This window comes from Fundulus heteroclitus, unplaced genomic scaffold (assembly GCF_011125445.2).
Source record: "Fundulus heteroclitus isolate FHET01 unplaced genomic scaffold, MU-UCD_Fhet_4.1 scaffold_193, whole genome shotgun sequence".
Classification (NCBI taxonomy): Eukaryota; Metazoa; Chordata; class Actinopteri; order Cyprinodontiformes; family Fundulidae; genus Fundulus; species Fundulus heteroclitus.
In genome coordinates this window covers 83,249-103,301 of record NW_023396605.1, presented here as the reverse complement: position 1 = coordinate 103,301, position 20,053 = coordinate 83,249, and the positions used below count along the sequence as shown (strand labels likewise).

The 20,053-nt window shown below is 39.0% G+C and overlaps 1 protein-coding gene across 5 annotated transcripts; it reads left to right on the top strand.

Annotated features, from left to right (window-relative positions):
* The first annotated feature begins 1,067 nt into the window (after positions 1-1,067).
* On the top strand, positions 1,068-18,001 carry LOC105931124 (oxysterol-binding protein 1). 5 transcript variants are annotated; one of them, XM_036129618.1, is made up of 20 exons: positions 1,068-1,175; positions 3,160-3,339; positions 5,821-6,029; positions 6,143-6,305; positions 6,412-6,523; positions 6,608-6,806; positions 7,571-7,685; positions 7,783-7,840; positions 7,944-8,111; positions 8,226-8,471; positions 9,304-9,424; positions 11,280-11,383; positions 11,476-11,571; positions 12,785-12,969; positions 13,081-13,310; positions 13,448-13,495; positions 15,250-15,288; positions 15,393-15,425; positions 17,086-17,124; positions 17,443-18,001. In XM_036129618.1, exons 2-20 carry the CDS (start codon positions 3,197-3,199, stop codon positions 17,583-17,585), a joined length of 2,451 nt encoding a protein of 816 aa, XP_035985511.1. In that variant the 5' UTR covers positions 1,068-1,175; positions 3,160-3,196; the 3' UTR covers positions 17,586-18,001. The 5 variants fall into 5 exon arrangements, with proteins under 5 accessions (XP_035985511.1, XP_012725129.2, XP_035985514.1 ...); XM_036129619.1 differs by lacking the exon at positions 1,068-1,175 and adding an exon at positions 1,191-1,443; XM_012869675.3 differs by lacking the exons at positions 15,250-15,288; positions 15,393-15,425; positions 17,086-17,124.
* Positions 18,002-20,053: the final 2,052 nt, after the last annotated feature.

Here is a 20,053-nt window from a genome sequence, read left to right as displayed (position 1 = left end):
GGTTCTTGGAATTACAATTTAAATTTAAGCTTTGACTTATAACCCCTTTTGTCAGGGTTGATGATTGGAAAATGAGAAGAAAAAAAACTACAGGAACACATTTCTTGACACTAGGGATAGTAAAATCCAAACTGTGTTGCAACATCAGAATTGGACATTAAAATGGACTATAAATTCAAGCATGGAGTAACGCTTTGTAAAAAAAAATTTATAAAAGAATATATTTGGCTGGAAGTTTTTATCAGAAAAGACTGCTCTCTGCTAAAGTAATGTGGAAAATAGATTTTATTTGCAATAATTTTTTTTGCACAGCTATTAATAAACCTTTTAACTATTTTAACAGTGTCTACACTTAAAATATCTGCACACATTCACGATAAAAAAAGGCAAATAAATGAGTTATATTAGACTGCAAATCTGTGAAATTAAATTTATCCTAAATTAATTGTTGCAAATATATTTGATATTTATGTATAGATGAAAGAAAATAGATGTGATAATTTAAATAAAACTGAAAATGCATATATTTATGTATAAATATATAAATTTATTAAGTAAGTCAGAAGTTGGGAATTTTTTTTAATTATGATTAATAGCATTTTATGGGCGTGCTATTTTCCTTTCCCTTTACCATCATAGTGAGTGGGGCCTTATCTGCCACAGACAAGCTAATAAAGGATTTTGATACTTCCGTTATTAAAATAAAAGTAACAGGGGGGAAGTCTGGGTGTTTTACGGTCTATAAGTCGTATAATCATTGTTGAAAAAAAAATTCTGTTCCCTCTTTTGTTGTCTAAATATAAATAATGACCAGAGAGAAAGGGGGAAAGGAAAAAGGGGGAAGGTTTGCTCTTATAGTAATTTTATGGTTGTCTTGCCGCCCGAAATGTAAAAAAAATATTTAAAAAATTATTTCTTAAAATTTTTGTTTAAAGTTTATTCCGACATTCGGTTAACGAGTATTCGCCACATCACTTTTTTATATAGGCCTACTTTATTTATTTATTTATTTTTTTTTATTTTTTTTATTTTTTTTTTTTACAGCTAGTGTTCAGCGGAACTAATGTGAGCGGTTAGGAGGTTAGCCGAACCCCGTTCCGACGCACAGCGTGTTGCTAAGAGCTCGAAGCTAACGCTGCTGAACTGACGTCCCGTCTTCTAATGCTCGCTGACAAGTAAGTGGCCCGACGGGGATCTGCGTGGTCGACCCAGTTAATAAAATGGAGAAAAAGATAAGTTCGCTGCTGCCGGGGCCGCCAGCCTCCCCTGCAAACAAAGCCTAAGCTTGTTTTGCTGCGCTTTAGCTTGCTGTGAGCTTAAAGGCAGGCGGAGTTTTAAGTAGCTTTGATGTGAAGAGCTCTGGCATCTGTTTCCTCGGTGTAACTTACCCCTCAGGATCCAGGCAGCGTTAATTTGATCCTGGAATGTCGTCTTTGAAAATAGGTAAACAGGTGTTGGTTTTTCTGCCAGTTACAGGACCTTTAGCGGGTTTCCCACCTGCAAAAAAAAAAAAACAGTCTGTGTATAAAACTGTGTAAAGATGCTCAGTTTGGATTGTTTTGTGATCGACGCCTTAAAAAAAATATTTGCTTTAGTTCTGGACCTGTAACTTCCGGTGCTTTGCAGCGAGGAGTTTTTTTTCCCACGCTAATAAATGGGAATCTAATTCATCTCTGGGGATCTCTGTCAGGCCAAAGCAAATTGGAACAGAACAGGATAATCTTGTGTTTGTCCTTCAGTGGAGGAAAATCAGCGCATCAGCGGCAGAGTGACTAGTTACAGTAATGTGAGATATGCAAAGTAAGAAAAACTATACAGTAAAAAAAAAAAGCAGAGGCAGATTATGCAGACTGTTCCTAACTAAGATAATGGTAAAAACTGTACAAAATGCTTGTAGATTTGTATATGTGGAGTGGAAGTAAAATTCTGCAGTGGTTTCCTTTTTTTTTTGTACAAATTTGTGTTCACTCTTTACTTTAAAACCTCTGAATAAACTCCCACGCAACCATTTGCCTTTTAAAGTCAATGGTTTGTAGAGAACACAAATGAACAAACAGCTTTGTGAAGACCAAACAGGTCCGTCAAGGTCAAGTTGTGGAGCGTTTTAAGCTGGATCACAAACAAACATCTCAAGCTTTGAATATTTCAGTGTTGTTTAATCCATCGTCTGACCTACCTACCTACCGAGGAATGACCACTGCCACCTTAACTGGGAGGAGAGAAGTAATCAGATAAACTGATTGTAACTCTGGGGGAGCTGCTGAGATTCACAGCCTTGATGGGAAAATCTGCTCTCAGGACAAATATTAGTTGTGTGCTCCCAAAATCCGGGAGGACTGGCGAGGAGAAAGCCATAAGTAGTCCAGCTCTCTAAAAGATGGACAAAATAACATGTAGCAGAAGGGGATTTTGGTCATGAAGGTGGATGCTCTGAAAACTGTATGTTTCACCAAAAGCCGAAACTGCTGCACTGAAATGCTTTAGATCTTAGACCGCTTTATGCCTTTGAATGTCAGTTTCCAGACCTGTTTATATTTGTGGTAGGACAAAAGTCGACAGAGGTAGGACTTGCTGTCCGTGAGCAGAATTGCTCTTCACCGATGTTTTCCATTCAGTCTGGATGAACTTAAGTTGTTCTGAATAGAGTCGCTAAACTGTCGGTCTCTAAATGTGCAAATGTAGTGAAGACTTGCAGCTGCTGCAGCAAAGGTTGTTCTACGGAGTGTCGACTCAGGGATAATATTTGTTCTTTTTTTCCCAAGTTACCAAAACACAATTAGAACTCACTGCGTTTTTTAAACTATTATCTGTGCTGCTGTTTGTACTTTCTGGAACACCTTATGTCATATAAGGTTATAAAGCTAGATGGCATTAAGTGATGCAGCTCTGACTGGCTGCACACAGTCCTTCGGAGCCTGAGTAGTTTTTGGTCCATAGATAGAATTTCTTTCTGCTCTCCTTTATCAGGGCCTTTGTTGTTGAATCTCCCAGTAAAAGGAAGTATCTGATCTCTCACTGTAGTATTTTGTGTATAAGCCGTCAAATCTCCCATCGATTTTTTTACGACCGGCCTGTGCGCGCATGTCATTTGTCAAACGTGGAATAACGATGGGTCCCGCAGCAGTTTGTACACGTTTAACATGTGCTGTCACTCTCCAGGGTTTAAACTCCTTTAGTGAAATCACGGGTAGTTGTGATGTCGGAGCCCAAGCCGCCCACTCCTACCACTCCAACCGCTGGAGACACGTACAAGGGTTGGCTCTTCAAATGGACTAATTACATAAAAGGCTACCAGAGACGGTGGTTTGTCCTCAGCAACGGGTTGCTGTCTTACTACAGGTAAGTTATTAAATAAAATCATAGAGCAAAGCCTGTAAAACAGAGGAAGCATGTTAGTTGTTGTTTTTTTTTGGGCTAACATACATCCATGTTTACACTGAACCTTAAAAATAACAAATTATAAATGCATCTCAATACATTAGGATATTTATAAAAAAATAATAATTTATATCAAGAAAGTCAATTCAAAAACTAACTTGTAGATAGATTCATATCTTAGAATTTATTCCTGAGTTTCAATGATTGTAGCTTACAGCTAGTGAAAACCAAACATTCACTTTCTTCTATAATATTTGCAGAATATTATGGGGTTAAAACAGTGACGGCTTTCAGCGACATTGAAAAGAGATTTGGCTTTATAAAATCAAACGTTGAAAAATTAAACATTGAAAAATCACTTGCAATGGCATCAAAAAAGAGATTTGGCGTTGGAAAAATCAGACATTGAAAAGTCAAACATTGTTGGAAAGTAAAAACTTTTTTATTCTCATTTTATACTGCAGCTTTTTCCCCAATAACAGACGTTTTCAGTGTCACTGCAGTTCCTTCAGCTACTACGTCACTACAAGCTGGCACTGTTTTGCCATGAGGGGGCGGGGCTAAATTCGAGGGCCCCTTCACCGGCCTTCCGTTTTTCTAGTACTCCTCATCATCTACCTGCTGTCACCACTGAGCTATATAATACACTGGAGTGCTGATTTTGCCAAAAAACTGAAGTCACTGGCCGCCATCTTGCTACTCCCTACTCTCTCAGAATCCAATAGGATTTGGTTGCAACAACAAGCAGTTTTCTGACTGTGTGAAAATATTTCACAGGTAATTCTACAGTCAGTGGATGTACTAACACTATTAACTACTTGGAAATTAGGTGCTGAAATATTTTACATGTTATTTATATTAAATATATATATATTTATATATAAGTATGTGTGTATATATATATATATATATATATATATATATATATATATATATATATATATATATATATATATATATATATATATATATATATATATATATATATATATATATATATATATGTATACACATGTAAATATATGTTTTTGTACATTCTTATTTATATATTTATAAATGTTAAACATATATATTTAAATGAATAAAATGCAAAATATTTCAGCACATGACTTTCTCAGTACTTGATATTTTTAGAACATAACATAAAACTATATGGCATTTGACATTTTAAAAGTCTTAAGCCCCACCTGAACATGAGAAAATCCTCGTTATTCGATGCTGTAGCACACATATTCCCTAGTTACTGGGGGGAAATAGGGAGTACCAATATGGCAGCTGGTGGCTTCAAAGCGACTCGTTCAAACAGACGGTGATTAGCACTCCAGTGTATTATATAGCTCAGTGGCTGTCACTAGTTTAGCTCCATGTCTCTACAATCATTAGCTTTATTAGTTAATGAAGGTAATATTAATGAAAATAATACCCTTTCTTGTGGTCGAGCAGTAGTACTTGACCGGAGCTTTCCATAAGTTCACTGCTGGTATATGATGAGAACCGGAAACACGGAAGATCCGTGAAGGCGCCTTCAATTTAGCCCCGCCCCCTCAAGCTGACCAGTGCCAGCTTGTCGTAGCTGAAGGAGCTCTGCAGACACTGAAAACCTCACTCATTGAATAAAAGCTGAAGCATAAAATGAGAAAATCATCGTTGCGGCCCCCTTTTAATGAAGGAAATGTTTCCAGGTCTCATCCCAACTAAATGGGTCAAAAATGTTTCTCAAATGTAAATTATTTTCTGTTTTAATGCATTAAAGCTGTTATTCGGAACATTACCCAGAATTCTTTGTGACAGATATATGGGTTCATTTATACCATAACAATATTTTTTTAACAACTATAATGTTAACATTACCACACTTTTCTAACTATGTAATATTAACAATATAAATAGCTTTTAGCCCGACTCATGCCTGCAGTCAGCTTTTAACTAGCTATGAAAATCATAGGGTTAAAATAATATCAGGCCATTAATATTAAAGACACACTTCAGTTACATGAAGTTTTGTCGTTTTTTTTTAGGAGATTATTAATAGTATTAATCATAATACTGACCACAGGTACAGACCAAACAGCAGGGGGTGCTGTTGTCTCATTTAGAATGATTTAAAAGTCCTGGGGGGGGAGGCAAGGCTGTTCTCTTCAACCCCACCCCCTCAACAAGGCCAAGGAAAACAGAGCAAAGTACTGAATCACTTGAGGGGCCAAAGCTAAAGGAAAGTGAAATTAGCCAGATAAATGGCTACCCAGGATTTAAAAAAAAACCCAGGCTTTAAGGTGGTTAAAATTCTGTCTTAGGGTGGTTTCTAATTCTTTTTTCTTTTGTAAATAAAAATGTTTTGGTTCGTTTTTATGCGCACCTACACTCACCCTATAGAAATATCATGTGCCTTTTCGCTTTATAAGAGGGTAGTTTTGAAACGCCACCTCAATTCTGGGTCTCCAGGTCCCAGGCGGAGATGGGTCACACTTGCAGAGGCACGATAAACTTGGCCACGGCCAACATCGCCGTGGAGGACTCGTGCAACTTTGTCGTCTCCAACGGAGGGGCGCAGACTTATCACCTGAAGGCCAGCTCTGAAGTTGAGCGCCAGCGATGGATCACTGCGCTTGAACTGGCCAAAGCAAAAGCTGTGCGCATGCAGGATGAATCTGGTGAGATAAAGGCCAACTGGTTGATGCTTAAAGAGGGTGTATAATTGCTATTATTCTTATTAATACAGATAGACATGACACTGTTGTGTTATCCTACTTGTCTCTGTCGTCAGATGACTCTGGTGACGAGTTCTGTGTAGTCGCTCCTGTGTCGGGACAGGGCGCTGGCTCTCACAACTCTGAAATCCAGTCCACACTGCGTACCCTGAGCAGCAAGGTGGAAGACCTCACCACCTGCAACGATCTGATTGTTAAACACGGCTCCGCTCTCCAAAGGTTGAACGTCTGCTACAGATTATCCAAGAGAAACAAAGAGGTGCAAATGATTTGTTGGCATTCCTACTTTGTTCAGTACAATTTTGTCCTGGTTTCATAAATTTAGGTCTTTATCCGAGCTGGAGGCGCTGCGTGTTGGAGCGGAGATGGGGGAAAAGATCAGACAAGTCACCGAAAGGGCCACACTGTTCCGAATCACCTCCAATGCCATGATCAATGTAAGGTTGATGCGATTAAGAGCGACCAAAATATCATTTTTGTTTTATTTTTTGCTGACATGGTGGTGTTTTTTTGTCCTGAAGGCTTGTAGAGACTTCCTCTCCATAGCCCAGATGCACAGTAAGCGCTGGCAGAAGGCCTTACAGACTGAAAGAGACCAAAGGATTCGTCTGGAGGAGACTCTGGAACAACTAGCCAAACAGCACAACCACCTGGAGAGAGCGTTCAGAGGCGCCACAGTTCTTCCGCCTTCCTTGAGTAATCCCAATTTAAGCATTAAAAGTGAGGGTCTCATTTTGGATTTCTGTGTTGTTGGTCTGTTAGCAGGGCTCCTGCACAGTTTTAAAATGTAGAAATGTGTTTTATCAGTGTCTAAGGCTGGGGTAAGTGTGGAAAGACAACAATGAAGTACGGGAAAATGTTTGACTTTCCGGACTTTTTCTTTCTCCACCATTTATAAGATGAAAATCTGAATGACGTTTTTACAGTGACATTAACGATGTGAAGGCAACATCCTTTTTCTTCCTTTCAAAATTAGAGGTACGGTCTGGAACAACTTTGGTGCAGAGTGAACATGTCGGTGGTTCGCTGTGCACCATATTAGCCAGATGGCACGCCATCAGAGCACATTTGGCATGTGGTGGAACAGGAGATTTGCATCATGGCTGTTTGCTTGTTGAATCTCTGCCTTGAAGAAAAAAGGCAGTTCTGTATAGAAAAAGGGGTCTAACCCAATGTCTAGTGGCTTGTGAGTGTATTTACAGTAAAAAGAAAAGGTACAGAAGATCAGAAACTAATTTAAAGAAGGTGCAAGGTTAGTCTAGTTTTTAAAATTGGAGATATTTTAGATGTTGGGATAAAGGTAAGCTACTTTGGTCCTTGCATGAAGAAAAGCGGTGAAAAAGCATTTTACCACATTAGCTGCAATGTCTTTATGTCATGATTTTTGAAACAAACAAATAATAAAACCCAATTAGGTAATTAATTTATACTCAGATGTCCAGGATGGCTGAACTGTCCGCCAATACCGTGCGTTGTCGTTGCAGGTGGTGTTTCAGGAAAGGGCGACGCCAGTGACGAAGACGATGACAACGAGTTCTTCGATGCGATGGAAGACCCAACAGGGTTCATTACTGTTCCGGCCGACCCCAAGTACCACCGGTATTTCCTGCTTTCTTTCTCTTTTTCAATTAATTTTTTTGCTTTTCTGAGGTACTTTCTCTGATGCGTGGTGTTTTCTCTTTTTTCTGTTCTCCAGAAGGTCTGGCAGCAATGTCAGCGGGATAAGCAGCGAGATGGGAACGGACGACACGTCGGTAAACATGCTGATTTATTTTATTTTTTTATCATCGGATCTGCCTTGATTTGGCATGCTAAATGTACACTAACCTTTCAAATGTTTCCACTTTCTTCTGTCAGTTTGATGAACTTTCCTTGGCGTCTAATTCAGAGTCTTTGCCGCCTCTTGAGCTGGAGCCGGTTAGGCAAAGAAGGACTCGTATTCCTGACAAACCCAACTATTACCTGAACTTGTGGAGCATCATGAAGAATTGCATTGGAAAAGAGCTCTCAAAGATACCAATGCCTGTGAGAAATGGATCCTTTGACGGAAATTTTGACTCTCTGTTGTTGATTTTCTTTACCTTAAATTAATTAAAAAGACATAATTATATTTTTTCTCGTCTTGTTTTTTGTTTCAAGGTCAATTTCAACGAGCCGTTGTCGATGCTTCAGCGTCTGTCTGAGGATCTTGAATACTACGAGCTCTTGGATAAAGCTGCCAAGTGTCATAACTCCTTAGAGCAGATGTGTTATGTGGCAGCGTTCACCGTCTCTTCCTACTCCACCACGGTCCACCGCACAGGAAAGCCCTTCAATCCCTTATTGGGGGAAACCTTCGAGCTCGATCGGATTCGAGAGTCCGGCTACCGCTCGCTTTGTGAACAGGTGTGCAAGAATACACAAATCCGCTTGGCAGATGAAAAAATGTTCATCCTGATGTTTCCAGCAGGGTTCCTGCGGATCCTTAAAAAGTCTTAAAAGGCATTGAATTCTGTAATATAAAACTAAGGCCTTAATTGGCATTAAAATGTCTTAAATCAGTCTTTCTCAGGTCTTAAAATTGTTACCAGGTCATAAATAGGATTTTATTTTTGTAATCCTTACCAAACAGTAAAATAATTCATACAATTATATTTTTTTTAATTTACCGAACGGCTCAATGTAACCATTATTGGTTCTGTCCCGATAGCGGAACCAATAAAAACTGTTGCGGCCGGACCATAGCTGTGAAAAAGAGTTGGCACTGATTTATAGTTTATTTTAGTAGGGAACAAAACAAAGTTTGTGAATTCAGTTCAGTAGTTGTTAAAAAATCTGTAATTTGTGTGTTTTTTTTTTTAAGCTTTCTTCCTATATGGAATGTTTTTCAAAATCTTTATCATGTCTACTGAGCCAGAAAGTAATGGTTTATGTTAAAATAAACATATGGGTGAAGTTGTCGCAACCAGGTTTATCTTGTTTATCGTGAAGTTGGTCTTAACTTTTTATTTCAAGTGGCATTAAAAAGTCTTGAATTTAACTTGCCTTATGCTGTAGGAACCCTGACCAGGACGAAGGTTCTGGTTTCTCTTCATTGTTTGCATTGAGTTCATACACAGCTGGAAGGCCTGAATGTTTCCATTACGCATTAGGGATGTCTGGTTTGAAGGATCAAACTTTGTCTTTACCCTGCAACCCCCCCCCCCCCCCCCCCGCCCCCCCATCCCCTCCTCCTCAGGTGAGTCACCACCCACCAGCCGCAGCTCACCACGCCTTCTCCGAAAAGGGCTGGACCCTTAGACAGGAGATTACACTGGCCAGCAAGTTCAGAGGGAAATATCTTTCCATTATGCCACTGGGTAAGTTTTGTGTTTGTTTAATCGTATCTTAAAGGAATAATTCCAGCATGTGATGAAAGATTTTCTGCAGTCTTGAACAATATGGAGTTTGCTCGTTGAGCTCTTCATGTCTGGAGAGGAATATGATTTATGGTTTGTGGATTTTATACCCATACATTGTCTTCCAAGGTTGGGTAAGAAAGTTTAGAAGGGACACCTCATGACCGTAGGCAGGGGTCCGAACGTAGATGGACCGGTAAATCAAGAGCTCTGCTACAAAGCTCGGCTCTGAACCACAACACAACGAAACAGCGTCCGCATAACTGTAGACGGCGCCCCAATCCGTCTGTCCGTATCCTGTTCCATCCTACCATCACTAGTGAACAAGACACCAAGATACTAAAACAAGATACTTTGCTTGATGCAGGGACTGCTAAACCAAACCAAAACAACCTGAGCTTTTTTGTTTTTTGTTTTTTGATTATGTATAAGAAATGGTTGCCATGCAAAACATACCACTTAGACGTTAACATATTTACCATGTAACAACATAACACTCAACGGGTCAGTTTGCTGGAACAAATTGAGTGTTGAGAACAATTATAGTTTTAAAAATGGCTACAGATAAAAATCTGAATAGTGTGGCGTGAATTTGTATTCAGCCACATTAGCCGATAGTTTTTTAGAAACACTGTTTCAGTGCAGTTTGAGCTTCTGGTGTTTTTAGAAACGTCTCTCCCAGGTTTGCACATCTACAGACATAAATGTTTGCCCGATCTTTTTTTGTAAAATAGCTGAAACTCCGACGAAATGAATGTGGTTGAGCTAATTTCAATAAGAACGTATCATTTTCCTTCCACTTCACAATTAGTGTATTATCTTATGTTGGTCCTCTCTCATGAAATCTCAATAAATGTAACATGACAAAAAGGTGGAAAAGCTCAATGAACACAGCCAGACATCAAAGGCTTCATTATACAATATATGCTCTTAAGTTCAGGGATGTTATCCATTATCAAGAATCTTTATTGTCACCATAGGTTATCGTGGTAAAAAAAACACAGTTCAGGATGTCCACAGATAACCTATAACATGCACACAAAGACTTAATATTTACGCTTTTTTTAAGATCTAAAAGGAGATTAACTTAGTTGTTTGCACTCACCAAGCACACTACCTGGGATGCTTTAAAGTATGAAAAAATAGTATTTAGGGTCTGATAAGATTGTTACCTGAGCCCAAAAAGTCCAATATCAGTCCTTTAGCCAACGATATGAATTACTGTGATGTTGCATGAATTAATCCCTCAGCGATCCCTCACTGATGCATTCATGTCCGCCGTAAAAACTGTGCAGTAATCCTGAGCCTTCATTTACAGAACTCTGCAATCAGACAATCCCTGAGAAATTAAAGCGTTCAGATAGACATCACCAGTAGTGTGATTGTAACAGACCATAAACGTCTCAGCAGGGGCCGATAACCCTTACAGCTTTTGGAAGTAAGCTGTTTCTGAGTCCATTAGTTTTGAATTTTAAGTGTTTACCTGATGGAAGTGGAACAAACGGTGCATTGCCCGTGTGGACGGGCCCTTTTCTGGACTCTTGTAGCATAAACCGTGTCCAGATCTCATAGATCCCCAGCGCCGTCCTCACCACCCGTGCCAGATCTTCCTCTAGACAACAAAGAAAATTTTAATCTGAAAAAATTTAGCATTTTTATATCAAAGTTGTTGGAACTGCAAACCCACTTTATGGTGTTTGGACACTATGAATCCATTTTAGAGGATGTCCTTATGTAAAAACACCCTGTATGAGTATATAGCCAGAGGTTTTGTTTAGAGGTGTGGTTAATTTGCAATGGTTCTGTCTGTCACCAGGTTCTATCCAGTGTATATTTGATAAGAGCAACCATCAGTACTCTTGGAAAAAAGTTACCACGACCGTACACAACATTATTGTTGGGAAGTTATGGATTGATCAGGTAACCTACTATGTTCTGTACCTTATACCCGCAAAACCTGATTGTTTTTGTACTTGCCGTTAAAACGTGGGTCGCTGTACTTCCTTCGGCAGTCGGGGGAGATCGATGTGGTGAACCACAAGACAGGAGATCGCTGTCATCTCAAGTTTGCTCCCTACAGCTACTTCTCTAGAGATGTTCCAAGAAAGGTGAGACATTTCCTTTGCGCAAGCCGTCAAAATGCACCTTTTTGTGTGAAGCATTACTTTCTTTTTAGCTTGATTCAGATATAATCCTGAAAAAAAAGGAGTAACGTATTAAACCTAGATTCTTACCGCTTTTACAGCGATGGCGCCTAATGCTGTAGGCTGGAACAGCCTGGTTTCCACACAGCAGCTTCAACACTCCTAATAGATGTGTAAAAAGTTTCAAAAAAATTAGTTTTTATTGCAGCTTGCATATTTTTGACAGGTGCCAATAGTGATGGTGGGTTCTAGATAGTCCAAGACACGGGAATAACATCTCAGAACCTGCAACAGAATGTATCTGGCTCTGGGTTTCACAATGAAACAATCTCTTCAAATGAAAATTCTTCATTGACATTGTGACGCAACGCATCTTTCCTGTGACATTTCTGGGTAGCTCTAAATGTTCTGTATTATCTCAGTTGGGTTTGTAATCGGTATTTTATGATCAAACATATTCAAAAAGCAGCAAAGCGAAATTATCTCCAGATAAGACTCTAAATGCCACTTCCTTAGACAAAGGCAAATAAAAGAACTGGATTAAACTAGGTTCCTCTGCATGTTATTAAGCTCACCCCATTATTTTTATTATCATTACACTTTAAAAAATAAAAATGCATCGAAATTTAATTTATAGACTTAATTTCATGGGATTGTAACTTTGATATCCCTGACCAGATGATTATACTGCTGGTCAAAATCAGATTTTCTGAGATTACGCTCACTTACCCCTTCAGAGGAAGAAAGAAACGGACACCGGCGAATATAAAAAAGAAAATAATTCTCATTTATTCAAAGGCGTAGCGGGGTTTATCTACCAAGATATATTCACAGAAAGCCCCTTGGTCACCTAGGGGCCAACCCTGCTGCCAATTAACTATCTAAACAAATCACTCTATGTTGTAAATATGAGTGTTTGGGTCAGTGGAGACTGCAGGACGAGGGAAATCACACAGATCTGTCATTCTGTGGCAGGAGAAACCTTAAACAGACTTTACTAAATAAACATCATGATTTATAGAAACAATCTGTTTTGTTGTCTGTCAAACTTGGTTTCTTTCTTTTTTTTTTAGCATGTCAATAAATGAAAATCCAATGAGAGTGAAATAAAAAAACATTTTCCAGTACTTCGGTAACTAAAATTTGTGTGTGTTTTTTTTTTTTTATCTTCTTACAGGTGACTGGAGTCGTGACGGATAAGGATGGAAAGGCTCATTATGTGCTGTCAGGAACATGGGATGAAAAGATGGAGTTTTCCAGGATAATGCAAAGCAGTAAAGGGGAGAATGGCACCGAAGGCAAACAGAGGACCGTTTACCAAACCCTGAAACCCAAAGAAATCTGGAGAAAGAACCCTTTACCGTATTTATTATTTCATTGAATACTACTGATATATGTAGAGAACATCAAACTAACGCCGGTTCCAGATCGACACCTTTTTGCTTCAAACACTCTCTGATGATGTCTTTGTAGAGACGGAGCCGAGAACATGTACTACTTCTCCTCTCTTGCGTTGACTCTTAACGAACCCGAGGAGGGCGTGGCGCCGACAGACAGCCGGCGGCGTCCGGACCAGCGGTTGATGGAAGAAGGCCGCTGGGACGAAGCTAATGCGGAGAAGCAGAGGCTTGAAGAAAAACAGCGCTCTACTCGGCGGGAAAGGGAAAAAGACGCGGTTAAAGCAGCTGCAACACCCGAGGAAGGTCAGAAACATTCAGAAAACAAAAAAAAAAAAACTTTGTTCTGGAGTCTGCAAATCCTGTCTGTCCGTTCTCCCTTCTTTACCCTTAAATGTCCCTTACCTGCCTTTTAACAGCTCATCCGTATTTCTTCCATTTAGCTGATGCACACGAGGCTGGCACCACAGCAAGTGAGGTTTCTGATGAAAGCAAGTATCGATTCATGGTTTTTCTCGGGGAAGAAGTGCTCTTAGGGGTGCTGTGTGTTGCATTTTTACGTAAAACGGTGGCAAGAAATGGCTTTCAGTTTTACAGCAGTAGACCTGCAGAGTTCTGTGGTTTTTCCCTCAATCTGCTAACTTAACAGCAAGTCAGTAAAATGCTAAAGCAGATGTGGACAAATCTTTTTAAAGACACATAAATTGCCTCAAAAGAAATATATCCTTTATTGCAGCAGCAGAATATTCTACTGAAAAATGCAGGAAAATTAAACAATTTTGGTCAGTGATTTTTTTTAATATTTTTTTTATTTATTTATTTTTTTTTTTTATTTTTTTTTATATCAAGCACTAGGGAATAATATCAACAACGGCAAAATTATTCATACTCATAATCCCTTAAAGATAAATATAACTGAACCATATTTTAGCTCAAGTACTTTTTAACTTTTATCAGCAGATCGTAGTTTTAGGAACCTCTAACAAGTAGGTGACCCATGTCGTTCTGTTTCTCTGGGAAATAAATATAAATGTATTTATATTTAATATTGAATAACTGATGTTTACCAAAGTGCATTCAAGTCCCGCTAAAACATAACAAACAAAACTATCTGCTTTAATAAAATAAATTTGAAAGTTGCGTTAAACATGTATAGAAAAGGAAAAACAAATCAGATTAAGAACACAGCAGCAAAGTATAATATCTACTGTGTGTCTCGTGTATATTCAAATAGATGGTTTTCAGCTATTTGTAGTCTTTTCTTTTTAATAATTTAATAATGTTTTGGTCTGATTTGAAACATAAAACATATGTAGTTTATGTCCGAATTTGTTCAAAGTAGATTTTGAAACATCTAAGAGAACCTTCTGCCCGCCGGTGTGTGGATATCAGTGAGCTCTGGTGAATATATCATTTCTGCAGGATATTGATCCAAAAGAACCAAAAATGAAGACCAATGGTCCGTCACAATTAACCATGTTCCGTCACAGTCCCCTGACCAAAATCTGGCAGAAAATCCTCAGCAGAGATTTCACAGAGGAACCAGGACTCTGACTATTCATCGTTACACAATCCAAAGATCATTTCTCTGTGTGCTCCAGATTATGAAAGATAGCATGTGTAGACTTGCTATCTTTCATAATTGCTATATAAACAGGCAAAAAAAAATAGTAGCAATAATTAGGCTATTGGTGACTTTGGGGAAAACCACTTTCTAGACCTGGATTTTATTTTTCTGCCCCTACAGAAAATATACTCAAAATAAAGTTAAAAGTCACCGTGGGATTCTGTAAAAAAAAAAAAAAAAAAGATTTGTTTTAGGTGTTATCACACTTCTTAACCGGGAGTGCCAATATATTTCTCCATGTCCGTTGGTGCCGGCTGGAGTGTTTGTTGCCAAAACGGCGACTAAAGCTCAAAGTTCCAGTTAAAGTCCCAGCTGAGCAGCAAACTGCATGTTTAGGATTTTAAAGTCGGCCTGCTGCCAGTTTCAGTCGACCATGCTCAGCGCGGTCAAGCTTTGATTGCAGAAGCTACATCAAGGCTTTAGTTAGTAATATAAAATCTGGATTTTTTTTTTTTTGTGTCTTGGAAAGTGCTTTATTGACATTTATTGTGAATTGGTGTTATAGGAATAAACCAAATTGAATTGGTTATTATGCAACACACGGCACTCTCTACATGCCGACTTTGTGTGGATTGTTTTGTGAACTGATATTTTCTGTCTCTGCTGGGGTTTGCTCAGCTGATGCAGAGGACTCTCCTCCTCATACGCCGGTTGCATGCAAGTATCCCCCTACGTTTTCACCCCCCTGTTCTCCCTGTCCAACTAAAATGTGAACAGCATGTATAAGCTCTCAAACATCACCCCTTTTATTCTTTTTTTAGCCCCTTATGGACCATCAGTCCCCCTATACCCAAGCAAGTATTCTGATAATATCATCATATAGTAAAATCTGGAGATTTTTGGGCTTGGATCCAATCCCAAGATATGAATTTTATAAATATCTGCTGATACTGATACCCCTTAATCTAAACATTAAGTGCCTGTTTTAGTCGGCATGCTGTTTGAGTGAATATGAATAAACTACACTGTCTGTTATAATGCTGCAGTCTATGCACGTGTCTTGAGTTGTATTTATGTTCTTATGGTTCATAATTATATATTAAGCCCCAGAATTATCCTTTAATCCCTATATTTAAATACATTCCTTAGCGGAACTACAGACTGTTGAGAGGGAGGAGGAGAGGTGGGCTGTGCTATAGACGGGAAACATAACGGCGGTCAAAACAAAAACTTCTGCTTTTTACTCTATGGGTTTATCAGGTTGTAAAATGTTGCTAAAATGGGCTGAAAATCTGCTTCACCTGCAACAAAACTACTTGGTAATAGCGTAATTTGATTCTACCAGCGGTCGCCACTTTCTCATGAACACAGACGCGATGTTGCACTGAAAGACTAAGAAATGTGACAGTAAATGGCTCAATGAAGCAGGAGTTTACTATTTTACTGAAATAAAGTCTTGAATATATGATGGTGAAATATTTTCTAGTACGCTGGTTTTTATCAGTGCTTAATGCCAGCGACATTTCTGGTTTTTTAACAGCCGTTATTTTTCATCTTTTTTGTGGAAAGCGGGCTTCTGTGTCAAAGTTTCTAAAAACCTCCTGACTTCTAGTCTGCACATGAATCCACAGACGGAGTTTTTAAGTCTCCGTTTTGGCAGCCGTGTTTGTTTTTTTTCTCTGAAAACTAAGTTTGGGTATTTTACTGAAGGTGCAGGGAAGCAGCATGTCTGATTGGACAGAGCTCAACAATCTTTTTCTCCCGCTCAACACTAAACTATCTCAGAAGAAGGTGATGCCAAGCAGCAGCCAGCGGACCCTCCAGCGACTGCAGACTTGTTCGGCAACCTCCACCTGTCTAGTCAAAAGGAAATCCATCTGTTTTTAACATACGTTTATATAGAATTTGAAATTATGTATGTTTTATTCATATTTTTTTTTGCCGGCAAGCTTAAACCTCCAGAGCAAAATAACACATAACCTTCGACAAGACACACTGCAAAAAGGGAACTAAAAATAAGTAAAAATTTCTTGAAATTAGTGTATTTTTCCTTGATTTGAGCAGGTAGATAAGACTATTTGCCAATAGAATGAGATTTTTGCACTTAAAACAGGAACAATTCATCTCTAAAATAACATAATTAGACATCCTGCACTTGAAATAAGACGATGGAGATGAATTGTTCCTATTTTAAGTGCAAAAATCTTATTCCATTGGCAAATAGTCTGATTTACCTGCTCTAATCAAGGAAAATTACAATGATTTCAAGAAAATTTCACTCACTTTTAGTTCTGTTTTTGCAGTGCAGGACCGCGGAGCCTGATCGGTGGCCTCTGCTCAACTTTGGATCTAAGCGATAAGTCAGTATCAGCTCAGAGATTGGATCCAAGCGGCCCCATTTCTAGTTAAAATATATCAACACCTCTAGGATTGTAGTAAACTCTAGGTTAGACAACCCCTGCTCAATATTTACAGTCCCTTAATTTGCTTTTCACGTCCTGCTCTGTCTCTCAGTGGAAGTCAAGGAAGGTCCTTATGGAGCTCCAGCCAAAAGCAAGTAACATGTGTCGCGTTGTAACCGGTCGTTTAGGCGTGTAGAGATCAGCTGTAATTACCTGTAGAAGTTGCGCCATAGACCTGCAAGCTTGGACTAGCAGTTCTGTATTCGTCAGTGATAGTTGTAGTTGTGAGCCTGGTCTGCTTCACGTGTCTTTTGTATTTCAAATAACCTCCATTCAAAATAAAGCAAATGTATCAATACGATCGTGTTAACTGAACAAAAGCTCGATACGCCGCCATTTGCAGTGCTTTTGACGTACATTGACACTTTCTTTGTTAAAATTATGTTCTTTTCTTTTGCATCTTCTCCAGGTGCCCATCCAGAAAACTACCAAGCTCTGTGGTTCGAGAAGATAAACGACTCTGCATCTGGGGAGACCTTGCACGTCTACAAGGGAGGGTACTGGGAAGCGAAGGAACAAGGAGGCTGGGAAATGTGCCCAGACATCTTCTGATCACGGCTTCCTGATAGTTGTAGCCTCAGGGTCCTGTGGACGTCGCTCCCACAGCAGGCTTGGCACTAACGTGGCGCTCTAATTACTTTGCTACTGGTTGTGTTGCATTCCCGTGGCCTCATGAGTCGGATCTAAAATCTCGGGATTATTTCACCCATAACTCAACCGCTTTCCAGGTGCAACAGAGAAAAACCAGCTGGGCATGTTCCGTGTGCTCGGCGTAACTATTATTATCAATTCACGCCGAGAACATGGAAACATGCTGCGTCTTATGCAGTCAGTCGCTGGGACGTTCACTATTAATGCACGAATTGACACACAACAAAATGTTCACCACTGCAGCCATCAGCATTTCTCCTGCACAAGGCAGCCATGTTGAATTTGGGGGTTCAGGATGGTCAAAAAAAACAAAAAAACTTTTCGGTCCTGGAACCCAGAAACTCAGACTTCTGTGTTCAAATAAAACGCATCATCAATGCTCAGAGCTCCTCCTCACTGCCACGGCTCTCTCCCAGTGTCGAATTTTCTGATCCAGCTCTTTATCTTTCGATATTATCCATTAGACGGTGCCTTACAAAAGTATTCATCCACCTTTCCTTGAACTTTCCAAATTTTGTCACATTCTATCCACAAACCAAACTATATTTCATTAGGGTTTCATCTGAAAAGCTAACATAAGCTAGTGCGTACTTTTAAAGAGGAAGTAAAAGGATGTGTGGGTTGCATTTGCATTCGTTCCCCCTGACAAACCACCTGTTGCTACAGCTCCAAGTTATTTGGATATGTCTATTAGCTTTGTATCTAGAGTGACATCTTTGCCAGTTGTTTGCTAAACAGCCCAGGCTCGGTCAGGATAAATGGAGAACAGTTTTGACTGAAATTCTCAATTGAATTTAGATGTGAACTTTGCATGACGGTGAACCTCCTAGCCTCAACCTCCAACATGTTTTTAATGCTTCTTCCATCATGGTCAGGTTTGTGGCGTGCATGGGTAATAGATGTCTCATCATCTGATTAATAGTCTCCTTACATGGCATTTTAAGTTTAGGTTGGCTGTGTCAGTCATTGCAATTGCACATTCCAATGAAAGTTGTCTGCTGACTTTAACCCATCCCATAGGGAGCAAACACTCCCTATGGGATGCTATCACAGCCCGGGGAACAACCTGGAGCTAAGGGTCTTGCTCAGGGACCCACAGTGGCAGTCTGCGGGGATCGAACCGAGTACTTACAACCTTCTCGGTGAGGCAGCGCAGGATTGTGGGGTGTTTAACTAAAGCAGAGCAGCAATGGGAGCAGTGTGGTAATTTTTTTCAGTGTTGGAAAAAAAACGTAAAAATACATGTAACACATGTAAAAAAGAAATCGGCTATAACATTTATAAGGGATATTGAACTAAACTTTTATATCGATGTCTCCCTGGTTTGCAGTTTCGTCGAACACTTTCCGTCTTTGCTTGGTGGATATTTTATAACTTAACCTTTACCCTAATTTTATCCTGACCTGTCTGCTGGTTTATTTGGTGTTCATGATGCTGTTTGTTAACTAATGTTCCTTAATAAACCTGCGAGGCCTACAGCACTGCAAAAAGGGAGAAGGAAGTAAAATCTTATTGAAATTGCTGTATTTGTCCTTGATTTGAGCAGGGAAATAAATTTATCTGCCAATGCAATAAGATTTTTTGCACTCAAAATAGTAACAATTTATCTCAATCTTATTTCAAGTGCAGTATATCTAAATATCATATTATATGGGTTAAAATACTAATTTCTTTGTCAGATAATCTTATTCACCTGCTGAAATTAAAGACAAATACTCATTTCAAGAAAAGTGTACCTACTTTTAGTTCTCTTTTTGCAGTGAGCCGGGTTTATGCCTAGATTCCTTTGTGTGCAAATTGACTGTATTTACTCATTAGGGAGCATATTGGCACCACACTTCTTTGTGTGCATATGCACATACCTTGCTTCCATTTCCTCCCGCTCCACGATTTTCTACTAGTTTATGGATTTAATGGGACAAAATGAGGAAAAATTTGCAAAGTATTAATACTTTTCCAAAGCACTGTATGTATTAGATGTTCTTTGTTCATGGGATATATTCTCTTAAAGGCAGTTTATGGATTTTTTTTCTTCAGAAATCAGATATTATTTTGATTATTTTTTTCAGTGAGTCTGTGATCCAGCACCGCATTGTGCAGAGTTTAATCATCCCAAAGCTGGAAAATACTAAGACCATTGTGCTGTGTTTCTAGTTTCCTTCTATCTGGGGTGTTTATTTCTTTTCTACATTGTCATTTTTAGCGTTTGTTTTGTGATTTCTTTCCATCTCTCTTGACTCTTGCCCTCTTAAAGCAGATTATTCTAAGACAGGGTCAGGGTAGTTAAGTATATTTTACTTTATAAGATCTGTTTGTCGTTTTTATAAGTCATACAACAACAATCTTAAATATCTATATATACATATTTA

Excerpts from the sequence above, each read along its gene's own strand:
- LOC105931124 (XM_036129618.1), top strand. The coding sequence starts at position 3,197 with ATGTCGGAGCCCAAGCCGCCCACTCCTACCACTCCAACCGCTGGAGAC. Across the intron at positions 8,472-9,303 it reads ACCGCTCGCTTTGTGAACAG|GTGAGTCACCACCCACCAGC; the intron begins GTGTGCAAGAAT and ends CCTCCTCCTCAG. Across the intron at positions 12,970-13,080 it reads TGGAGAAAGAACCCTTTACC|AGACGGAGCCGAGAACATGT; the intron begins GTATTTATTATT and ends ATGTCTTTGTAG.